Genomic DNA, 23,101 nt, shown 5'->3' on the forward strand with positions numbered 1-23,101 from the left:
AAGTATTCAAGGACTGGAAAATATTGAGTCCAAATGCCTTGATTATAGATAAAGGAACGGAAGCGTAGAGGGTTACATGACTCATCTCAGGGCACACCCTCAAGGAAGAAGAAGACAGGGTCATTGGCTTCTCTTCTTTAGGCCTCAGTAACATTTTTGGTTTTGGTGTCCCTGTGTGCAAGCCACTGGTAGATAGTGAGAAAAAAGCAACAGGGATGTAGTGTTTGTCTCTAGGGAAGAGAGTAACAATAAGGTGTTTCTGTCACATGGTAACCTATGCCATATATCAACCTGAGAATGTGAAGTTAAACATTTATAAGAGGCGTTAGGGAGATGGCTGAATGGGTAAGGCTATTTTATCTGCAAGCACGGGGAGCTGGGTTCAAATATTTAGTACCCACGTAACAAGCCCGTCACAGCTATACATGACTGTAGACCCAACACTGGGGGACAGATTCTAAAAGCTCACTGACCAGGCAGCCTAGCTCAAAGGGTTAACCTCAAGAGAGAAACCCTCTCTCATGGCAATCAGGAGCACTAGAGTAAGACCTGCTGCTCAGACTTCCAGTGAGTGAATGAGTGAGCATGACCTTGTGTACTGAACAGCATGTGCACATCACACACCTATACCACATGTACACAGCATGTGCACACACACATACACACACACATATACACGCATGCGTGTGCACGCAAACACACACATGCACACATGCTCGCATGTGCATGTATACAGCATACACACACATGTGCACACACCACACATACATGCACACACATGTACACACACAGAGCACATACTCACACACACATGCACACACGCACGTGTGCACACATGCATGTGCACACATGCATGTATGTACATGTACACAGTACACACATACACACAAGTGCACTTATGCACACACACACCCACACATGAGCGCACATATATTCATGCATGTACATGTACACAGCACACACACATACACACAGTATACACACAGGGTACACACATGCACAGTACACACATACGAATACACAGCACACACACATAACGCATACACATACACAGGGGCACACACACACACATACACACACACAGTACACACACACGAACACACATACACACAGTACAGACACATGAACACATAGCACACACACACACATGCTACAGGGAATTTTTTAAGCACTATTTATGGCCATACTGTGCTAATGGTTTCCACTCACTGTCTCTAATTCTCACAACCATAAGGTAGTGATGTTTTCACCTTGTTTCAAAAAGTCCCTAAAGCATAACCTGTTTCCTGAGATCAGACTGTGCTAACTTCTGGCTCCACTGTCCTCAAGTGATGTCAATGCTTTGTATATTTTCTTGAGGTTGTCTTTGTCTTTGCAATGAGATTATTTATACATTAACATCTATAATTTTATTGATTTAATTTTGTCTTTGTTTTTTGTTTGTATCCTCTCTATATTTGCATGCATTGCCTTGTCATTAAAATTGCAATATAATACCTTACCAGCTTTTAAGAGGTTCTTAAGCACTTACTGAAAGAGCTATCGTTCTTCACTTACGTGGTGGTGTTTTGAAAGGTGCATTCTATACTGTGAGCACTGGCATCTAACTTGTGTGAATGACACTGTGGCGCGGTAAGCGAGAGCTGTCGGCCTCCTCATAACTGATTAAGACTTGCTTGTCCAGGTCCTCTGGCAGACCAAATAGCTCTTGTTTGGCCCAGAACAGAGTGGCTCTGAAGCAGAGCCGGTCTGAGGCAGACAGTAATGACTTCACACTTTGGCTTTTCTAACTAAACACTTATTTCCAACCCCACCCTGCCACCGCCCCGTGAAAAGCCTTGTTCTCATTTTCTGAGGGAATAAAAATCTTTGTGTGAAGAAGTGTCACCTAGTGTCTTACTCATCAGCGTGTACACCATCTCTTTAAGTGACAGTGGGAGTAAGAGTTCATCAGTTCAACATGCCTTTCACATTTGGAGATGCCTGACTAATAACCTCTGGTATTTTGCATCAGAACAGTCAAAGAACTAGAATCTGGCACATGCTGCTCTCACGCACGGAGAAAAACTTTAAAAAGACAGAAGATTCGCTCCAATTTTCTTTCTTCTATTCATTTAGAAAAAAAAGGCATACCTTTTTTTAATTAAAAAGAATATGGAACACACAGAAACATCTGGCCCGTATCACTACAGCAACCTCCTAAAACGGCCCACGTGTCTCCAGCACGTCCTTTAAAAATCAAGTCTGTATGCAGGAGGCAGCAAGCTCACAGGTCTGCTCATGTCACTGCATGACTCTTTCATGATGCTTGGGGTCAAGTCCTATAGAGTCACAGTTGCTGTGCTCCTTTCTGCCTGTAGTCTGCCCCAGCATCCTGGAGCACCCAGACCTCCCTGCTTCTGCGTCTCTGAAGAGCCTCTCTAGATTTGCATACAAGTCAGTTCAATCCTCATGAGCTCTCTGTAGGCCCTGCTGAGACTGGATCTCGTGGGCTCCTACAGCCATTATCCAGTTCTGGCCTTTTTATACTTGGCTGGTGTAGTATATTTTAACAATTAAACAAGCTCAAATCCCATTGGGCTAGGCTATTACTGCTCCATTTTGCTTGAGGCAAAAGTCTCTACCACTTGGTATCACACAGAAAATCCCGATTACACGTGTATTCTACGCTAGGTCATACAAATACACTTGTACTTACCTCGATGACCCAAAAGACTACTAGAATATAAGCTGTTTCATTTTACATATGTAAATCTGATAGGAACTTCTCAATAAATATCACTATTGTATTCACCTATAAAACACACCTAGAAGCTATACTAATATATAGGTATATACAGTATACACTTAGAAAAAAGTCAAATTCACTCAAGAGAGAATCCGGGGCTCTCTTTGGCACTCATGATGCTGCTCAAACATCCCAAGACTCACAGTACTCAGGAGACCTGGTAGGTACAGACAGTACCCACAGAGAAGCTGAGAATCTGTCCTCATCGTAAGATGCCAGAAGGATGGGACCACTGTGGACATTTGAGTCTTTAAATGTGGTCATTCCCGTGTTTCCTGTCCTGGGAGATCCCTCGGAAGTGATCATTTCCACACCCATTTCCTTTATTCATTCCACCAGCACGATCTACTTTGTCAGGTCTTATGGCCAGGTGTAATCATAGGTACCTGAGCTGTCTGAATTTGCAGCACATTCAGGTCTATAAACGCCAATCATGCCAGATGCTCTAATAACCCCATTGCCCATTGGTTAACTTACAATAATTTTTTTCTGGTTGTCTTAAAATTCTTTTTTTATTGGTTATTTTATTTATTTACATTTGAAATGTTGTCCCCCTTCCTGGTTTCCCTCTGTAAACCTCCTATCCCACCTCTCCCCCTGCTTCTATGAGGGTGCTCCCCCACCCACTCCTACTTCATTGCCCCAGCATCCCGCTATGCTGGGGCATCAAGCCTCCACAGGACTAAGGGCCTCCCATCCCACTGATGCCCAACAAAGCCATCCTCTGCTATGTATGCAGCTGGAACCATGGGTCCCTCCATGTGTACTCTCTGGTTGGTAGTTTAGTCCCTGGGAACTCTGCAGAGTCTGGTTGGTTGATATTATTGTTCTTGCTATAAGGTTGCAATTCCCTTTGGCTCCTTCAGTCCTTCCTCTAACTCTTCCATTGGGGTCCCCATGCTCAGTTTGATAGTTGGCTGTGAGCATCTGCATCTGAATTGGTCAGGCTCTGACAAAGCCTCTTGGGGCCAGCTATACCAGGCTCCTGTCAGCATGCATTTCTTGGCACCAGCAATAGTGTCTGGGTTTGGTGTCTGCAGATGGGATGGATCCCTAGGTGGGACAGTCTCTGGATGGCCTTTCCTTCAGTCTCTGCTCCACTTCTTGTCCCTTCATTTCCTTTAGACAGGAACAATTCTGGGTTAAAATATTTGAGATGGGTGGATGGCCCCATTCCTCAACCAGGGACTGTGCCTATGCACTGGATATGGTCTCTACAGGTTCCATCTCCCCTTTGTTGAGTATTTTGGCTAATGTCATCACAATAATTGTTTTCATAATCAGTATTTGTTTCAATTATTGGATCTTCTTTTTGAAAAAGTGTTTTCAAAAATGGTATATTTACCTATTTTGTGTACACATACGGGTGGGAGAGTGTGGGGGTCATGGTGGGGCTCAGAGGACTTTTTAATGGGAGGGGTGTGGCTGGTTCTCTCTTTATACTAGAGATCAGGTCTTAGAGATCAAAATCAGGTTTTGGGGTTTGGTGGCAGGTACCTTAACCCTCATAGCTATCTTGCTGGCCCAGGCACTTTATTTATTTATAATTAGCCAATTAATTTCCTCTTGTGTGTGTATGAGTGTGAATGTGCAGGCCAGAGGAAGATCTGCATGAGCCAGTTGTCCCCTACCACATGGGTACTCAAGACTGAAGTGAAGGTATCTGGCTTGCAGGAAAGTCCCTTCCCCCACAGAGCCCTCTCCCATCCCTCCCCCACTCTTCCAGCCCCTCCCTGAGCTCTCCCAGACCCTACTTGTGTTTTTCTTGTCTCTTCAGTTACTTGCTCCTTTAAGGACACTGGGAAAGGTTCGGTGTTCCCTAGGATCCAAGCCACACAGACCAGTGACATAGGATCACGGGGCATGGCCATGCCAATGTTCTTTCATAAATTTAGAATTCTCTGTGCTTTCAGGGAGTGGTGTGGATGTTGCAAAGGGACTGTACACACTGCAGGCATTTTGGAGAAGACACGCTAACAGCACAAGGACGGAGACATGCTCGGCTATCGGGTTAATAGAAAGAACAAATCCACAAGAGAAACAAAACCCTTCTTTAGGGAGAAATGGAGGCAACACAGGAGGCTGTATTGCAGACTCCTTTAACAGCCTAGGATCTCACTGACAATTTTGTTAATGTGCCTGCTTGGCTGCCTTCTTGGGGGCCTGTTGCGAATTCCTTACTTGATATTATTAATGGTTAATGGGCGCACCTGAAATCAAGCAATAATGCACCATTTGGGTGATAGTTATATTAAATGGTTCTTTTATTCAGCATCGAGCTTATCAGATTATCTCGCTCCTGATAATGACTACCTCATCTTTTCCAATTTCCTAATCAAATGTTTCTACATCATCCTGAAGCACAGCCATTCCCAGAAGCATCTGCTCTATGCTCTCAGCGTCAATGATGTCAAATTGCCAGCCATTCTCCTGGGTTCCTCCGTTCTCTCTGGCACTGAGACATTGGCCTGTGTGTCTCTTTGAAAGATGTTGATCACTAGACATTTGATACAGGTAAATAGTGAGCCAAAGACATCACCGGGCTGAATTTAGAGTGGTGTTGAAATTTTTACAACAGGTTTCTCTGTAAAGTTTGATGAACTCATCTTCGATGTTTCTCTTTTCCCTGCTTCCATTTCTGAAACCTGTGTACCCTAGTCTAAATGGCATTGCTTCGGTGTAGAGGAACCCCACAGCAGGGACAGAAAGAAAGGATATTTTGATTAACCTTAATGTAGTAAAGATTTAGATATCCATAGGTGCTGCCTTAATTGGACTGATCAGAACTATTGGGGAGTCTGACTGATGGCTCAGCAGTTAAGAGCATTTGCTGCTCTTGCAGAGGACTCTGGTTATGTTCCCAGTATTCACAGAGTGACTCACAACCATCCATACTTTCATTTCCAGGGGTCCAAAATCCCTCTTCTGGCCTCCACAGGCACTGCATGCACACAGTGAACAGATATACATGTAGGTAAAATACCCATACACATAAAATCAATACATCTGAAAGTATTTTTAAGTAGTTATGTTTAAAAGGAAGTATCAAGGTTTCTGAGCATCATATAGTTTGTTTTTTTTTTACTTGATTGACTACCTGTAGCAGACGGAACAATGTAAGAAACGTTGATCAGTATGCAGGGAGCCAGATATGGTCTCTCCTTGGATTATTGAGCTGAAATGGTACTGTATCTTCTGTGAAGGCTGGATGGCATAATTCATCATTTTGAATTGCGTCAGTTCAAATCCTTATCTCTATGCTATGTTGCTATCTCTCTTTGTTTCATACTATCTCTCTTTTCATTCTATGTCTGCCTATGGTACTTTCAAAAGTCCCTTTTCTCCAGGAAGAAAATAACAATGCAGACTCACCACTGGGCATCCACAATAACCCAGTCTGCATTCCCCAAGTTCAGCTGTCCACTAAGGCCAGAGCCCACAGATTTTGATCCCTGAGTCTCCATTGCTTGGCACCATAGACCACACACACAGTACATGAATCATGGAATGAAGACATGATCTTAGAGTTTATTATACAACTTCTCCAGTTAAATTACATCCAGTGTCTAATCTAATCCTGTGTCAGATAGGCTTAATACCAAGCACAGTACAGTGTATCCACGTGTTGTCCCATGATGTTTAACAAAAGAAAACACATTGTATTTTGGAACCTTATCATGAAAACCCAATATTTAGCACACTGTATTTCCAATTAGTAAAGCCAAGGAATGAATTCTTGCCCCAAAGACTAATGAATGATTCAGTTGCCGATGGGTACTGTGATTTTCCTTCACTGGGTTCCTGTGGTTGGACTGTCTTATAACATTTTAGAATTTCTTAAAATATCTAAAGGTCTCAGTAGACCACAGCATCAGTGGACACACTCAGCAAATGTTGACTATGACCACAAACCAGTGAACCCTAGTGTGTGATATGAGTTGTCTGTGAAACTAGCAATTCTTTAATCTGCTTATGATTTGCGAGCTAAAGATGGAAATACAGCAGAATATCCCTGATAAATTCTACAGTAGCATCACATGTAAAAAAGGAGGAGGAGGAAGAGAACGAGGAGGAGGAGGGAGAGGAGGAAGAGGAAGAAGAGAAGAAGGGAAAGGAGGAGGAGGAGAGGAAGGACCACCACCAAGTGTATCTGGGGAGGCTTCCTGGAAGCAGTGGCTGAATTTGATATAGACCATGAGAGAAGTCAGTGACTGTCATGAGGGAAAATCCTCATGATGTACTTGGTGTGTTTATTTATAAGACAGTATCACATCTTAAGAAATAAGCTTTTAAAGGGCAAAAAAAAAAATCTGGAAAGCATTGGGATCCAGATTATAGCATCTAGCTGCCCCTCTCTGTCCTGTGACTCTTGCAGAATCGAGGAACAGAGAGGACTCACACCACCCTGTATCTGTGGATGCAACTAGGTGTCATAAGGCTACTGCATTTTCCTGCCCCCGAGTTCTCTGGTTTCGTAAAGACTTGCATTACTAATGGTTCTTAGAAATGAAGGAAGTCACACATGTGTGGGTGGGAATTCGCTGTGTTTTATTGAACACTGCTACTTTCAATATAGCCTATGTGACTTTTCATAAAGTCGTAATGAATTTCTGGATGTGTTGAGCTGTTTCCAAACGGATGCACTCTGCTAGTCTAACAGAAACACTTACAGCCCAGACCCCAAATATCAATAGCTTTTAGTATTGCAAATTAGTCTGTCTGTTGGGTAAATAGGGCTGTGTGGTTCTTGATAAAAAGTAGTAACCGATTCTGCACACGTGTTTCGTGTGTAACCACCTGCCCAGAGCTTGATGGTCGGTCCTGTGCTTCTTTTCAGAGTTTTAAGTTGAACGTAGACAGTCACTGTGCCCTCAAGGAAGCCGTGGAGGAAGAAGGACACCAACTTCTAGAGCTCGTTGCATCTCACAAAGCAGGTAAATCCTCCTGAAATATTGCGGGTCTTTATGTCTCCAGACTATTAAGAATGAAGAAGCATTGCTGTAAATTACTGCATATATTCACTTCCTTATGTATTATTAATATTTACATTATCAGATTGACCTTCAAGATTTATAAATGTTTCATATACTGCATACAATGCTGTGATACTTATAAGATGAAATACTGCCTCCAAACGGTCTGTTCATTTTATTTGGGGCTTGCCATCCGCCTGAGTCCCAATTGAAATCACACTCCTGAAAACTTCACGGTGACATGCTATTTGATGTAGGAGCTCTGGAAGTAACATTAAGATAATGAATGAGATCTGTTCTTATAGACACAATGCATACCCACTAGGGCGAGCATATGCATCATTATGGATATAAGGCAGGCTGCCTGTAGACATCTGATTATTTCTCTGCCAGTTCACACATGTGGACGCTTGGCAAATTCTCTGTAGGTCTTCGAATTCACAGAGGCTTAGGCCTTCAACCGGTTCTTAGACCAATGTTGATATGTTTATGAAACATGCATTATGTAGTTTTCTTGTATGGTTCCACTTATCCTGATAGTCGAAGACCACAAAACAGGGTGGGTTTAAGCTTTCCTCCCACCCCCCACTTACTATACAAACAGGAAAAGAACAGCATTAAACAGATGTGTTAATGCCAAATAGCAGTCTCTTGATTCTGGCCTATTTACTGTATTTACAATCAAATTACCTGTATCTATTTTCAGGTATCCTTCTTTCTGATTATTAGGAAGTCCACACACAGATAAGCAGAGGGCCATATACTGGAGGTGTGAAGCCATAGTGTTAATGACATCTACATATCACGATCTATTCCACCGAGTCTGCGTCAGTTTCTGCATATGCTTGCCCTGTTTCTGTGTTGTTGTGTCTTAGCATTGCCAGTCTCAGCTCTGGGTGGCAGGCAAGTGGCAGGCGACGACGGGAAGGTCATTTAAAAGCATGTGTATAGTTTGAAACAGCCACACAGCTTTCTATGTCACAACCCGTAGCGGGTAAAGATGCATCCGGGCCCACAACTTGTGCTTTCCTCTCCTTTGGAGAAGGACTGAAGGACATGCTGAAGATGATTGCAAGTCAATGGAAGGAGCTGCAGAGGCAAATCAAACGGCAACACAGCTGGATCCTCAGAGCTCTGGACACCATCAAAGCCGAGATACTGGCTACTGATGTGTCTGTGGAGGACGAGGAGGGGACGGGAAGCCCCAAGGTAAGTGGCTTGAAGTTTGCCTTATTCCCTCTTATTTCTGTCTTCTTTTGAACTAGGCACCACTGAAGTTTTCTTTCCACCCCTAAGGCTCTTCGTTTCTAGTGGGTAAACTTTGTAACTCCTTCTCTGTCTCTCTCTCTTTCCATATATATATATATGTATGTATATATATATATCTTGGCTGAAAACAAAACAAAAGGCGACAACTTTCAAGTTTTCCAGGAAGAGGTCTCTTTGTGCAAAGTAGCAGAGCAGAAGGGGGGACAGGATTCTCGGAGTGGGAGAGAGGGGGGGCATAAAACATTTAGTAAACAAAACATAAAGCATCTTTAACATGAATAATCAGAATGGTTTTAAATTGTTTTGTTGCAACTATAAATCACTATAATCAGTGCAATCACTCAGCTCTGACATCCATTAGCCGCTTGGTTACAGCAAATTAACAAAGAAGAGAGAAAGTGATTCATTATCTCATTCCTGTTAATGACTATCAGATGCATTGCCTAATTAGGGGATGGTCATTGTAGTGCGTAGAAGGTCACAGGCTCCGCTACAAATCTTTCTGCTCAGAGTGTAACTTCTCCATAACGGTGCATGCACCGAATACAGCAAGGATTTTTTTTTTTAAAAAAAAAAAACGAGTATTGGCATGTTTTGATTATCCATTTTGGATTTACAAAATAGCCTGTGAAACATATACCACTGAACACTGAATGAAGCGCCTTTTAATCCGGAATTCCTACTGTCATAAAGGTATGCTTTGGATTTACAACGTCGAAAACAATTTTATTAATTTGACATTTTCTTAACTGTTTCTCAGTTTGTGAGAGGGACTCCAGAAATTAGTTGTGTGGTAGACTCAGGATCTGAACATATTGTAGCACTGAGGGGAGACAGATTGAAAAGTTCATGGTTTCTATTCCTGGCATGACCGGGCAGGTAACACTATCAAACCACATTTCTTCAGCACACACATGCACGGACGTTGTGCTCGGAGCCAGCTAGCACCCACTTTGCCCTCTGAGGCTCACACTCTTGAATATAGGCAGAGCAGGAACTTAAGCCAGTCCCAGGACACTGAGACCATGCAGCTAGTGAAAAGCCCTTTATCCGTTGGAAACAGAATTGAAAGGCAAGATCAGCCCCACTGGAGGCTGATCACCCTCCTCTGTAGAGGAGGTCACATTCCAGGAAACACTTGAAGAAAGAGAGGGAAGTGCAAGTGCGTGGCACATGAACACTTATTTTAGGAAGTGACCTGATGGAGGGTTCAAAGCTGCAGTTAGCACCAAGGACTGGACTGTAGTCAGCAGACATCTCCTTGCAGAGGATGCAGTTGATCAGCGACGACTTCACTGTGGAAGTGGAGCCGGAATGACAAGAAAGCACACAACTAAAAGCTGAGTTGTATTTTATTTATTTAACAGAAAGAGGAGCTGAGAGGTAGACTCATGGTGCAGTACTTGCCTAGGATGCATGGGGACATAGGCGAGATTACCAACACAAAACAGAAGCTCTCTGTCACGTCCAGTTGCCATTCACAGGCTGTTCTGCGTTCGTTCTGCCATATTCTTCATTTAACATCACAGCAAGCACTAAACAGGGTAAAGAGGCCCCAGAGAGGTTAACCATTTTGCCTAAGGGCACACAGCCACTAGGGCTCAGAGCTAGGGCTTGAGTCTGCACTTTCAGGCTTAGATCCCAGGTTCCTCTCCACCCTCTGCTCTCCCACTGCCAGTGCCCGGGCTGAGTGAACACTGAGCAATTAGAGAGGCGGGGCTTGTGGGGAGGGTCAGGATGCTTTTTGAGACTGTACTATTAAAACGTCAAAGGGAAACAGGTTGCAGGGAAGAAGAGATTCAGGAAAGTCGAGGGAGGGCTGCTGTGAGGTGGTGGCATGGTCTGAGAAGGGTAAGCAGCTAGGAGGAAGCTGTTGGCCTGCTGTGGGGGAGGGGAAGGATGTGACTAAATGGGAAATAACCCTGGATTTCTGTGTAGAAACAGTCTTGGCTGTGTATAAGGCATGTAGCAAGGGTGGGTGGCTTCCGTGAGGGAGGGTGAGCATGCTGTAACACAGGGATCTCCAGAGCCATGCACCCAGACTGATGGGAAGCTGTTCAGCGGGACTGGGTTTCAGTCAGCTTGTTACTTGAGCCAGAGGAAAAAAGACAATTATCAACATTCTCAGAAAACCTCCTCCAAGGGCCCCTTCCCAGGTTCCTGTAAGAGGCTCCTCCACCACCCACATATAACCAATGAATGGGAGGATGTCTGAGACATTGTTACTTAAATAGCAAACAGTACCAGCTAAAATGTTTCAACTGAACTGTGTGATTAAACTGGGCTGTATCTTACTCGAATGAAATGTTACACGGCCATTAGAAAGCAATGATTTAGACGACTTTGTAAAAGGTAGATGACACCTGTATTTAGCTATGTATTTTGAAATAACTTTGAATTTTCTAAATCTCTACCTTGACGGAGAACTATTATAAAGAGGGAAACAAGAGTAAGTATAAAGTCTAAGAGGTAAGAGTTATTTAAAAGGCCAACTGAGGGACGCAGAGCATTGGGAAAGGCCTGAAGTTAAGGATGGGAAGGGGAAATGAATACCCTGACCCGTGGTGATCCCTGTTCCTGATTTCTAGAAAACAAAAGGAAAAGAACACTTGCCTTTTGAGTCATTCCAGAGGAGACTGACTATGTCTCGAGTTTCATCAGCTTACAGAGAAGGACAGACTTGTCCTTATTAAGGCATTTCTACGCTGTGGTACCTTCATGTCACCACACAAACAAATGCCACAAATGAAAACACCGACAAGAAGAGATTGTGTGTGGTGTCTGTACACGGGGAACCTGGGAGCTGCAGAGCCAGGTGATCTTCCCTGACAAACACATCCATACTCAAGGATGGATGTAAAATAAACTAACGATTAAGGAGACAATGGGGAAAGATCAGGGTTTTTTCCTATTTGCTTAATGTTTATGAATTGTTTCTCTTAGATTTGGGACAAACTAACTATCAAGGAGACAGACTTAGAGTGCTTGAATTAAATGGCTGCCATTTAGTACCGGGTGTCTTTGAGGCAATTACCCAACTTCTCTGCGTCTCATTTGTAAAATGGAGGTGATGGGGCCAGGAAAATGCTCAGAGTATACAGGCTACCACATCTCAGGGAGACCCATATGGTGGGATAACAAAGCTAACTCCCCATAAATTGTTTGCTGCTCTCCACATGTGCACGGTGGCACGCCTACGTCATCTCCCCAACCCTCGTAGAACATAATGATTTTTTTAAAAAAAAATAAGGAGTCTAGATAATTTCTTCCTCAAATATCTGTTATTTTAGTTTAAAGAATGCTTATGAGTGGGTGTTTTGTGGAATACCTGCAGTCCCAGCACTCAAGAGGCAGGGGCATTAGGATCATTGACGATTGAGGCCAGCCTGTCCACTAAATGAGCTGCTAGCCAGCGAGGACAGAAACACAGTGTGCAGAACAGAGCCTTCCACAGAGTAAATCCTAAACAGGCAAAATTCAGTGCAGAAGCCCTCACAGTCTAATGGCACAAGAGACAAATGATTAGAACGGACTTGATAAAATTCCAACAGAAACTGGAACCAGATGCTCTAAGTACAGCGGGAGAAGCATCAAGGAAAGATATGGAAGGAGTTGACTCTTCAAAATAAGGCTGGGGGGATATTTACCAATGTGAAAATGATGGGCAGAGAGCTTAGCATGATAAAGACTCAGAAGCGTGAGGTGGTTGGTGGGTCTGGAATCCAGGACCGTTGCCATAGGCGATTATGCCTGCTTGCCAGCATCTGCACTGTGGCTCCCAGTATAAAAAAAAAAATAATTGATCCTGACTAATTAGTGTTTGGAGCAATAAGACTCCGAGTCTGAAGGACACATATACATATTGCCTAAGAATTTTTGTCACGGAGCATCAAGTAGTGCAAGCTGAAATAGGGCACAGCAGAGCTCCCCTGGGCAGAGAGCTAGCCTCTGTCTCCCCTGGACTGAGAGCTAGCCTCCGCTGCTTTCTGTCCTTTCCAGGAGTCTTCTTCCTATGACATGACCTTGCTCAGCTCACTCGCTAGTTGTGCCATGAAATGCGGGCCCCAAACATAACAGTTACGATTATCTGTTTCATCTGAGACCTAAGAGGAATGAAAATTAAAACATAATAAAAATAACTCCAGAACTCATCGTAGGTTTACTTCAGAAGCTACTGGGAGCTTGAGAAGCATAATAGAAAATCTAAGGAATATATCTAGGGGGTATTTTTCTTTTTTACCTTGTTTGAGAGACGGTAGGAAAGGGCTCGGTCTTAGAAATCTTGTAAAGAGGGAGGATAGGAGGAAATTCAAAGACTGTGGGAAACGTCTCCCCCAGGACCCGGCGCATACCTTATTTGTTGTATTTCACTTTTTAAAAAAGTGTTTTCCCAGGACTGTGAGATCTTTTATACATGGCAATAGAGAACATAATTCATCAGTTCTAGAAATACAACTTTAGCATATGCATCCAAGAATTTAAAATATGCTTGTAATTATGTAAGACAGACTGATAAAAATTTATCAACTTAAACTAGAGGCTTAGTATTTTAATTATTTTAGTGATGTGCAGTTGGAAGATTTCAAAATATAGTGACGATCCAATGTTTTAGCAGACACTACATGTTTTTGACCTTTCAAGGTAAAAGCCAGAATATCCTAAAGAAAAGAAAATTAATTGACATTGTCTCCTTTAAAATGTGCACATCTGTCCTCTCTTTGTTTTTCTTTTCTGAAGCTTGGCATCCTTTAGGACATAGAATCAGGGGCCAGCATCTTCCCATGATACTTACCCAACTTTGTATCACTGAAAGTACGCAACAACAGCTTCTTTGTCCTTTTAAAGGAACTAGACCTAGGTCTCTAGAACACAGAACACCTGCAGATTTCGACAGAGTGACCTACCCTAGGTCCCAAGCCAAGCGGTATCTTCATTTCCTTAAAGGACGCAGCCATCTGGATAGCTCTGGACTCAGAGACATTTATTTCATCCTCTTTCTCTGAGGTTCAGAGATGAAGTCATCATCCTTTGAAATGGTTATCAGACTCTGAAGCTCATCGAAACCATCAGCTCAATGATAGCTGGCGAGCAAGCTCACAGAGGCCTTTAAAATATGTTTGCACAGGCCCACAGATAAGAATTTGAGGTCTGACTGGAACTGGGAATTGTGTAGCTTTTGACTGGGTGTGAATTGGGTATCAGTGACTACCCAACCTGTCTTCAGATGTCAAGTGAGGGAAGTTCAGTATTAACAGGCACTCTGGCATGTTTGCTTACCCGAAGTCCAAGTGTGGACCCAATGCTTAGGCAAATGAATTGTGGATAATTCTGCTCAATTAAAGAACGATAAAGGGGTGAATTAGGGGACATGTTAAGATGTTCTCTGCATTAGATGATGCCTTTGGGGTACTAGTGGAACCTGACACTGTTGTTCTGGAATATGGTTTGATCCTGAATTTTTCAAAGCATTATTGAGACTAAGCACTGTCTCTGCATTAAGCTCTGATCTAGATAAGGAACATACACAGTCTATATGTTCTTTAATGTAAGTTTGGCATAAAGAGCGTTACAGTAATAAGTGAAACTCCCCTTTATATATTATCAGTTGCTGTACTGCTATATACTCATATTAAAATCTACTGGAGACCCCTTCGTCTTACCTAAAGCAAAGAAAAAACATAGGCACATAATGTAAACGGAACTAGAAATGAGATAGTAAGAGTAAATTGTATCTAACAAGGGGAGAGAGAGACAACAGGCAAAGGCCTCACTGTTTATTTATTGAGTGCTGACAGGAATCTCTGCCCAGTGTAAGCTACACGTGAGAGAAGACGCTCTTTCCTGCTCTGTGCTCTTATCATTCATGTAAGCACGTAGTGTAATGGCTTGTCTAACGTGCTTTGGGCTATCTTAGATCTAGAATAATAGATCACCTAAGATTCAGATCATCTTAATTAGGATGTTGGCAGACTGAAATGGAATGGTGTTCTTGATGAAAGCAAACCAGTAGGAAGTATGTTAGCCTCTGTGCAGCATCTAGCCAGCTCTGAGCCCTTCTCTGCTCAGGGGTGGAATCATAATCCTGGTTTGAGAAGCTAGGGAGAGCTTCCTTCTCTTGTGGATTTGTCAATAGCCCCTCTTTTGTTCTCAGAAGGGCAACTGTTTTTTTTTTGTGAAAATGCTTTATGCTTTTTGAAGGTCAGAAACAAAAATGAGCTACCTCATCGAAGACCAGTGTGGTTACTAAATTTTGATGCAATCCAGTTTTACAAAAGGTTTCTCTAATTTCCTAGTTGGCATATTTATCAGTCTGTAGCTCTGCTCTGATGAGGTGACTGGTGAAAAAGATTATGAAAATAAATACGTCTAATGGTAGGTCAAAGGCCGGCTAGTGGTCATGTCTATACCTGAGTGTAGTGTAGTGCAAAGTAGTGTAGTACAAAGTAGTGTAGTGTAGTGTAGTGTAGTACAGTGTAGTGTAGAGTAGAGTAGTATTGTATAGAGTAGTATAGTGTAAAGTTGTGTAGTGTAGAGTAGTATAGTGTAGACTAGTATAGTGTAGTATAATGTAGAGTAGTATAGTATAGCCTAGTATAGTGTAGTATAGTGTAGTGTAGTGTAGAGTAGTGTACAGTAGTGTACAGTAGTGTAGTGTGATGTAGAATAGTGTATTGTAGAACAGAAGAGTGTAGGGTAATGTAGTATAGTTGATAAAAGCACAGCTTGTGGTCTGTCTTCTCACTGTACTTCCATCACTGGTGGCCTTGACTAGAGAATAGAAATGTTTGGCTCAGCAAGAATCTGAGTGAAATTCTTTGGTGTCTCTGATCAACACATAGAAATTTGCTGAAGTAAGTAGACATTTGACTTTCCATTTTTCACTAGTACCCAGAAGTTAAAAAGATGCGTGTTGTTGGCTACAAACTAACCATAGAAACAGTCCATAGAAAGCAGTCTTCTACTACCAGATTCATACCTCACCCTTCTATTCATTATAAAGACAATACACAATAAACACAATAGGGAGGGTTTTTTTTTTAATGCATAGTGGAGGTCATTATCTTTCGAAACTCTGTTATATATAAATATACAAAAAGTTAAGATACAAAATTGCTTCTAAAGATGCTTTCAAATTAATAAGTAGATTCTTTGAAAGTGTGAAACAATGACCTCAGTGTGTCATTTACACTTCTTTCCTGGAACGTGTTATTTCTGGCAGGGGAGTGTACTTGGCCAGGGAGAGCCTTGCCTGCTAAGGAGATCACCCTGCTTTGACTCTTGTGTTTATTGAGTCACACAGGCCTGCATATAAAACAGCACTTTACAAGTACCCACCCTTTCAGTCAACACCCTTAACACTTCAAACTCCTGTTTAGCTGTTCTCACACCCATAATGGATAGCACTTCTATCCAGAGATGTCAAGGGGTATTGAGATGGCCACATCTGGCTCATCTCTTTCAGATACACTTGAGAGATGGCCATTTAGATAGCTGTGATGGTGCCAGAACATTTCCAGTCTCATTTCCCAGTATCCTTAAATGAAAGATGACACTTCTTAAAAAATGTTATATGTAGATGTGTATGTAGAAGTTTACTAACATATCACACACACACACACACACGTACACACTTATAGGGAAACATTAACTAAATTGGAAGCACTCTAGTACAAAGCTCAAGGCCCAGTTCAACAAAACTTTTAGACCATTTTTCACTGAACTTGGGCAACAGATTCTCATATTTATACTTGGTTTAGCATTGTCTCCTGGACTAAGTAAATTTGTGGACCTCAGTAAGTGAGAAAGAGCAGAAGAGGAAAAAAAAAACAAACCTAAAGAAATGACTCAGATAAATGAAACAAGAGACAGAAGAAGGGTGAAAGAAAGAAGGAGCCATGAATCCAGGGAGATGCTGCAGAACCTAAAGCCATTACCCAAGCTCTCCTGTGGGCGTATCCTACCATAGGCTGCCCAAGCTTTCCTGTGGACATATCCTACCATAGGCTGCCCATGCTCTCCTGTGGACACGTCTTTCCATAGTCTGTCCACATGAGGCTTACGAGCATTTCTAATTTCTTGTCTTTCTTGAGTGTAACCTCTCTTACTTTCAGACCTTCATTCTGGAAACCAAAGTAAAAAAAAATCTTTATATTTGACATCATAGGTATCATTGTTCAACTACTGTGTGTTTTATAACATGCATGGTTAGTATTTATAGTAGCCTTGCTGTACTCTAGGTTTGTGTTCAGCCCTTTATCTCTTTCTCTGGCATACTTAAGATTCATACTAATATTTCATTTCTTATACCTTCTAGCTTTTCTTTACTTAAAATGTGTTCCCCTCCTTTTTCTCTACCTTGCTCATGGCTCTCACAGAACCTCTGTCTATCAGTGAGTATTGACTGCAGTCTTTTAAACTCCATGAATATAATTCTAAAGGCAGTGAGCCTAATTTCAATCTGATTTTATATATAAGAAGACATTTAGCCCACTAACAGAATATGGGTTTATAGTAATATCTAATATTCAGCTAAGTTAGAAGTCAGAAGAAATTGGAGGACAGACATCCTAGGTAAAAAAGCAAACAAAACAAAAAAAGGGAAAATATGAAGGACACCTAGGAAATGACGAGCAAGAGGAGTTTGACTCTTTTGAAAATAGACACTCCTGTGTTCGCGTGAAGGGAGAAGGGCCTCATGGAGGTTCAAACTGAGATGCATTGTAGAGAGCTTCAAATAATAGGCCGAAGAGTTGTTACATGCACACAAATGCTTCTAATGATTCAGTATGTCCGCAGAAAACAGATGGCCAAGGTCAGGTGGAAGAGAAAGGATGAAAAGTTATTATAAACATGCTTAGTAACACACACTTGTAGTCCTGGGAGTTGGGAGACTAAGGTATGAGGATCACAAGTTCAATGCCAACCTAGGCTACATGGCCAAGACCCAGTCTTACTGGTTATCAGACTATTGTGGTTGCAGGGAACTTGTGTTCAGATATGCAAAAGGAGAACCTTAAAGTGCTCTTGTTATCACCCCATACCATCTCAGGAAGGCCCGAGAACAGCACAATAAAATTTTGAGACTACAATTCAATAACTTTTATGTTATATTATTATAAATAATATATATGCTATATGATTATAAATGCCCTATTGTATTGATGGCTGTTGGTAATCTCTTACTGTCTTTAGTTGTTTAAATTAAGTTTTATTATTATATGTGTATTAGAGAAAATGTAGAATATATAGAATTTGGTAATAAATGTGTGGTTTCAAAAAGCCACTTGGGGTCTTGAAATATATCCACCATGTTTAAAGGAGACTTCTGTACAGTGATTCAAATACAGGAGAGGAAGTTACTTGGGGGTGGGGATCTGGGAAGTTCAAGAAGGAATATGTGTCCTCTCCAATTGAAGAGAAAGAATGAATGAACATTGATGATAAAGTAAAGACAAAGACGATGGATTTAGGATGACATCAAACTCAGTAACTAGTTTCTGGAGAAATGATTGCCACAGAGAATGGGCAGAGGGAAAGAGAGGCAGGCCCAAGAGAGCAGAATAGGACCTGAATCCTGTCCTCTCAAGAGAGTTCTTACCATGTCTGTCCTGTCTAAGGTGAACTGTGTTTATTCTTTATGCTACAATTTAATGGTTTACCATACACAGCCTTGTGACATCACTTTCACCTTGAAATTCCATTTATCTCTTTTATACTTAGCTTTGAGGGTGAGTCCACCAAGACTAAAACTCCTTGGAAGAGCAAGTCCACCTTAAACCTCTGTTTGACTCAGTTTACATAATATTTCAGCTTATAGTATAGTTTATTTTACATTTATCTGCTTAATATGTATTTTCTTCTGAATGCTGAGCATGGAAGTCCACTTTATCTTCCTATCTGTCACAGTGCAATGTTTGTCTTAGCTGTGTAAATAACGGCTCACTCTTTGTTTTTCTATGCTTCTCCCGTATTTCCTTTCCCTGTTGGTTTTCATTCTGAACAAAACAATCTTAAGTGAACCTTTAAGTGATCATTTTACCTATTTTCCCCAATAAGTGGTAATTTATACTATAAAAGTGAAAACTCCCACAATTTTATTACTACTAGGCTTACTTAAAGCAAGTCACTTTCATTAATAATTGTAGTTGGTTACTCAGATTTTATATCTACTTTATTTTTATCTTTGTTTTAAAATGCTTGTTCAAACAGTATGTTCTGGGTAACTTCCTTAAAATAAAAACCTAAAAGCATCTAAAAGGAATTAGTAACTGGCCAGCTCACTAGTTGATGAAATTTGTGGTCTTTGCTTTAAAGCTCTATAACAAGGTTAGGTAAGATTGACCCTGAAAAGGTAGAGGTCTCTAAATTGACATAAATTCAAAGGGCAGAACTAGATCAAACCAGTATTTGAATGTCTAACAAAGTCTAATCTCTGACATATTATATTTGGTTCACTATAGTCTGTGTTCATAAATATATCCTTCTAGTAAATGATGAATGTGAGGTTTGGCTAACACAATAAAGTTTGTATGCTTCTAGACCTTTGTAGCATGCACACAGCAAAATGACCTCATGGTTCTCTGTATAGTGTTTCTCTGGCACACACTCCGCATAGCAGCACGCGTACACACATAAGTACTCATGCGTTTTCTCAAGCCAGCTTTGTTGGATTTGCTTCTCTGCTGCTCTCCATTTGATACCTCTTGTATATACTCGGACTTCATTCTACCAATAGAACTCCAGGTGAGAAGTACTAAATTTCCCTGGACAGACGCACGTGGATAAAACCTGTAAAACCATTCATTTCTTGCAAGAATTTCTGACCCAATTATGAGGCCAGAAAGATGTGTTGCTTCTTCTACATATTTGAATCTGTAGTGTTTATTTACGCCATCCAAACTAAAGGGCTGTGCATTTTGAATGATGAGGAGTTTTGAAAGGCTTCTTTGTTTCAAGTAGTCTCATTTTCAGCCTCAGTCCGAGTGCAAGCCTGGATATCTACTTGCCTCTCTTCCCCTCCCCCATCCCCGACCCACTCCCCCTTCCTCCCTTTCTTCTTCCTTTGCAACATGAAAATAACTGACCATAGTATATTATACTGGTGATTTTTTTTTATTGAGACATTCTATTACATTGCTAATTATGACTGTTGCAGGATAGTGTCAGCCTGCTTAGCATGTTTCAATTTCTCCATTTTCCAAGACTTAGGACATTCTATACCTTGACCTATCACTTAGCAAGTGATTTTTCAATGACATTCTTTTTAAAAAAACAAAACAAAACAAAACATGCTTTATCACTTCCCTTGACACAGTATTCTAAGAACTGTATATGCCTTTAAAGGGTGCTTTCTTGTTCTCATTGGTAGTTCTTGATAATGTTCTTATATCACTGATTTTTTTTTCTTTAAACAGAAGTTGACAAGGATAATATGAACAGAAAACAAATGTAGTTTTCAAAGTCATCGTTGTATGGTATCTTTATATTTTATGTATTTTAGAATGAAATGAAGTCATTTCATTCCCTAATAAGTAGACTTCATGACTATTACTGTAATTCAGTCATTGGAAATTGCCTTTCTTATTCGAAGGCTAAAAATTATTAACTGTTCAATATAGGACAAAGAGAACAACAGTGTGAACAAAGATATCTGAGGAAAGGTAGTTCTAATATACTTAGCGTGTATCTTCCTTCAGAGTTACTTTTGTATTTTATCCAGGTGCAGAGTGGTTTGCAGGTTGTATCCCTAAATCAGACCTTTGAGAAATGGCATATTCAATTGTTATATGCAGATTATTTTAGTTTTAGTTGTGCACAAAAAAAGCTTAATGACAATTCTCCATTGGCTCATACACAAAATGGAAATGAGGTAGGCGAGTCTGAAGATGGAGTCTCTTTGGAGATCCTGCATTTTAAGCAGATGCTCTCTTACAGCCTCCTGTCAATGGATGCCTTGAAATAGAAGCTCTTCGTTTATGTACTTTTCCAAGGCAATCAATAGTTCTTTCTTCCCATAAATAGTAAAATTGGTTATTAGGAAGTGTAGGCACACTTGTCCTCATAAAAAGGAAATGGATTGAGCTTGTTGCACTAATGATTTAATCAGCAACAGCAACAGCAACAGCAAATAATCCTTATTAAACTTAATACAGCAGGCCATATAGCCTGGGTGACATTCCTCCTCCTTCCTGACAGAACCACTTACTCTGCCTTCGTAGCCACCTTCTCTCATGCGTTGTTATTCAGGGGCGGTGGAGCCTTCCTCAGCCGCGCAGTGAATCATGGTTGGTCTTTCAGGCAACCAAAACAATTCTTTTGCCCAACTATAATTGGTTTGAGTACAAACAACTGACATACGCTCACTTATCTGGCCAGTGAACTCTGGAGAGAAGTCTCTACGATGCTTTGAGAAGATTTTCTTTCTAGTAGAAGACAAACAAGAAGAAAGGTTTCCTTCAGTCTCTAGGTGCTTTCACCAGGATGTGAAGCTGCTGCTCGCAGCCGCTCTGTAGCTGTTACCATGAGCAGAGCTGGATTTGAGAAGCTGCACTCACATGCTAAAGATGGCAGCAGGGATGCGTGGTTCTTAATATCACTGCATAGCTGAACTGACCAGGCCTGGAGGTAGCGTGCCCTTGGCAATTTCATAACGTCCTTCTTCTTGAGCCTTCCCTTGGTCGGAACTGGAGTTTTCATCAAGTAGACCCTGACCCTGTGTACTAATCTCTAAATAAAATATTTGATCCTGATTGATCGTTTCAATGCACAAATTTAATTGCTATTTTTGAGCTAAACTTTACTCCTAGGTCCAGCGTATGAAACACAATCACCTAGCGTTCTTAGGTATCTCCCTACACTCTTCATTTCCCCCTGGGCTTCTCTGCAAAGTTCAAAGCTTCCATAGAATGCAGCTCTGAGCATACCTTCCCTGCTGGTCCTTCCCCGCCACTGTCCTGTTTGCAACACCATTCCCTCACTCTGAATCCTTTTCTATGTCCCACTGCTTCATGATGAAGGTTCTTTAGGTCTCCCATCGTCCTTCAGTAAAGCCCTCCATGGTTACTTGTCATTTTCCGAACTGCCCCGTTTTTCGGTTGAGCCCCACTCAGCTCCCTGCATCTTTCTGCGCGTGCGCGTACTCGCTCCTCACTGTGGCTCATGCCAGTTCCGGGTTCCTGCTCAGCTCACATCTTCAGCAGTGAGACCCAGTTTATTTTCAGTGTCCCCGTAGCTTTTATACCTCAGTTCTACACAACACGTATGCCCTCTGAATGTTATATTGGAGATATTCTACGACCTGCATAGTCCCTGAACATCAGGGCCATTCCTTGTTCGTCATTCTATACACTGCATTACTCGGCATAATACATCTCGCAGGGAATCTATTAAAAATGCTTGTCTGAATAAACAAAAACTACATAACAAGAATCAAAATAGTAAGTTGTATTCATGCCCTTTACATTTGTTTTTAGCTATTTAAGTACTTATATAAAATTTGCAAGCTCTCCGAGGTTATATAGAATGAAAAAGACTGATTATATTTAATTAACATGGTGGAACGTAGTCCAGATATGTGAAAATCTGGAGATTGTGGTGCTAAATATTCTCTAATGCTAAGTTTCACATTTAAAATGGTAGAAGTAAAGCAAAGCAACCTACAACACATATACTTGGAAATCTGTTTTTCTAGAAGCATTTTAAATGGAGTTATTTTATAAATTAGCTGACTGAGATTCTGGACAAAAAAATTATGATTTAATAGCCAGTGTGGCTAGCTAGTACTATCACCATACTTTTTAATGTTAATTTTTATCTAAATAATTAGTACTGCCTGCCAAAAGATAATAGTAAACTATATACTATCACTAAAGTATACCCTGTTTTAGTGTTTATCGTTTGTTTTCTGAGCCTCTGTAAGATTATCATACCTTAACAGAATGTGAGAGCTACATTAAGTTTAATAAAAATGCCGAAAATATTGGCAAAAGAGAGAACACAGTATAGTGCAACTATCATTTCTACTGTTTGATTAGCTTCTTCTCACTTCGTAACTTCAGTACATCTGACGTGC

General features: G+C 41.2%; 1 protein-coding gene across 1 annotated transcript in view; it reads left to right on the top strand.

The window, feature by feature from the left end:
• Window positions 1-23,101, top strand: part of Akap6 (A-kinase anchoring protein 6) — a 414,932-nt gene that overhangs the window by 209,534 nt on the left and 182,297 nt on the right. Inside the window, exons 6-7 of the mRNA XM_028757469.1 lie at window positions 7,626-7,722; window positions 8,807-8,970. Coding sequence (XP_028613302.1) covers window positions 7,626-7,722; window positions 8,807-8,970 — 261 coding nt within the window. The remainder of the gene's footprint in view (window positions 1-7,625; window positions 7,723-8,806; window positions 8,971-23,101) is intronic.

Source organism: Grammomys surdaster, unplaced genomic scaffold (genome assembly GCF_004785775.1).
Source record: "Grammomys surdaster isolate TR1022 unplaced genomic scaffold, NIH_TR_1.0 126163, whole genome shotgun sequence".
Classification (NCBI taxonomy): Eukaryota; Metazoa; Chordata; class Mammalia; order Rodentia; family Muridae; genus Grammomys; species Grammomys surdaster.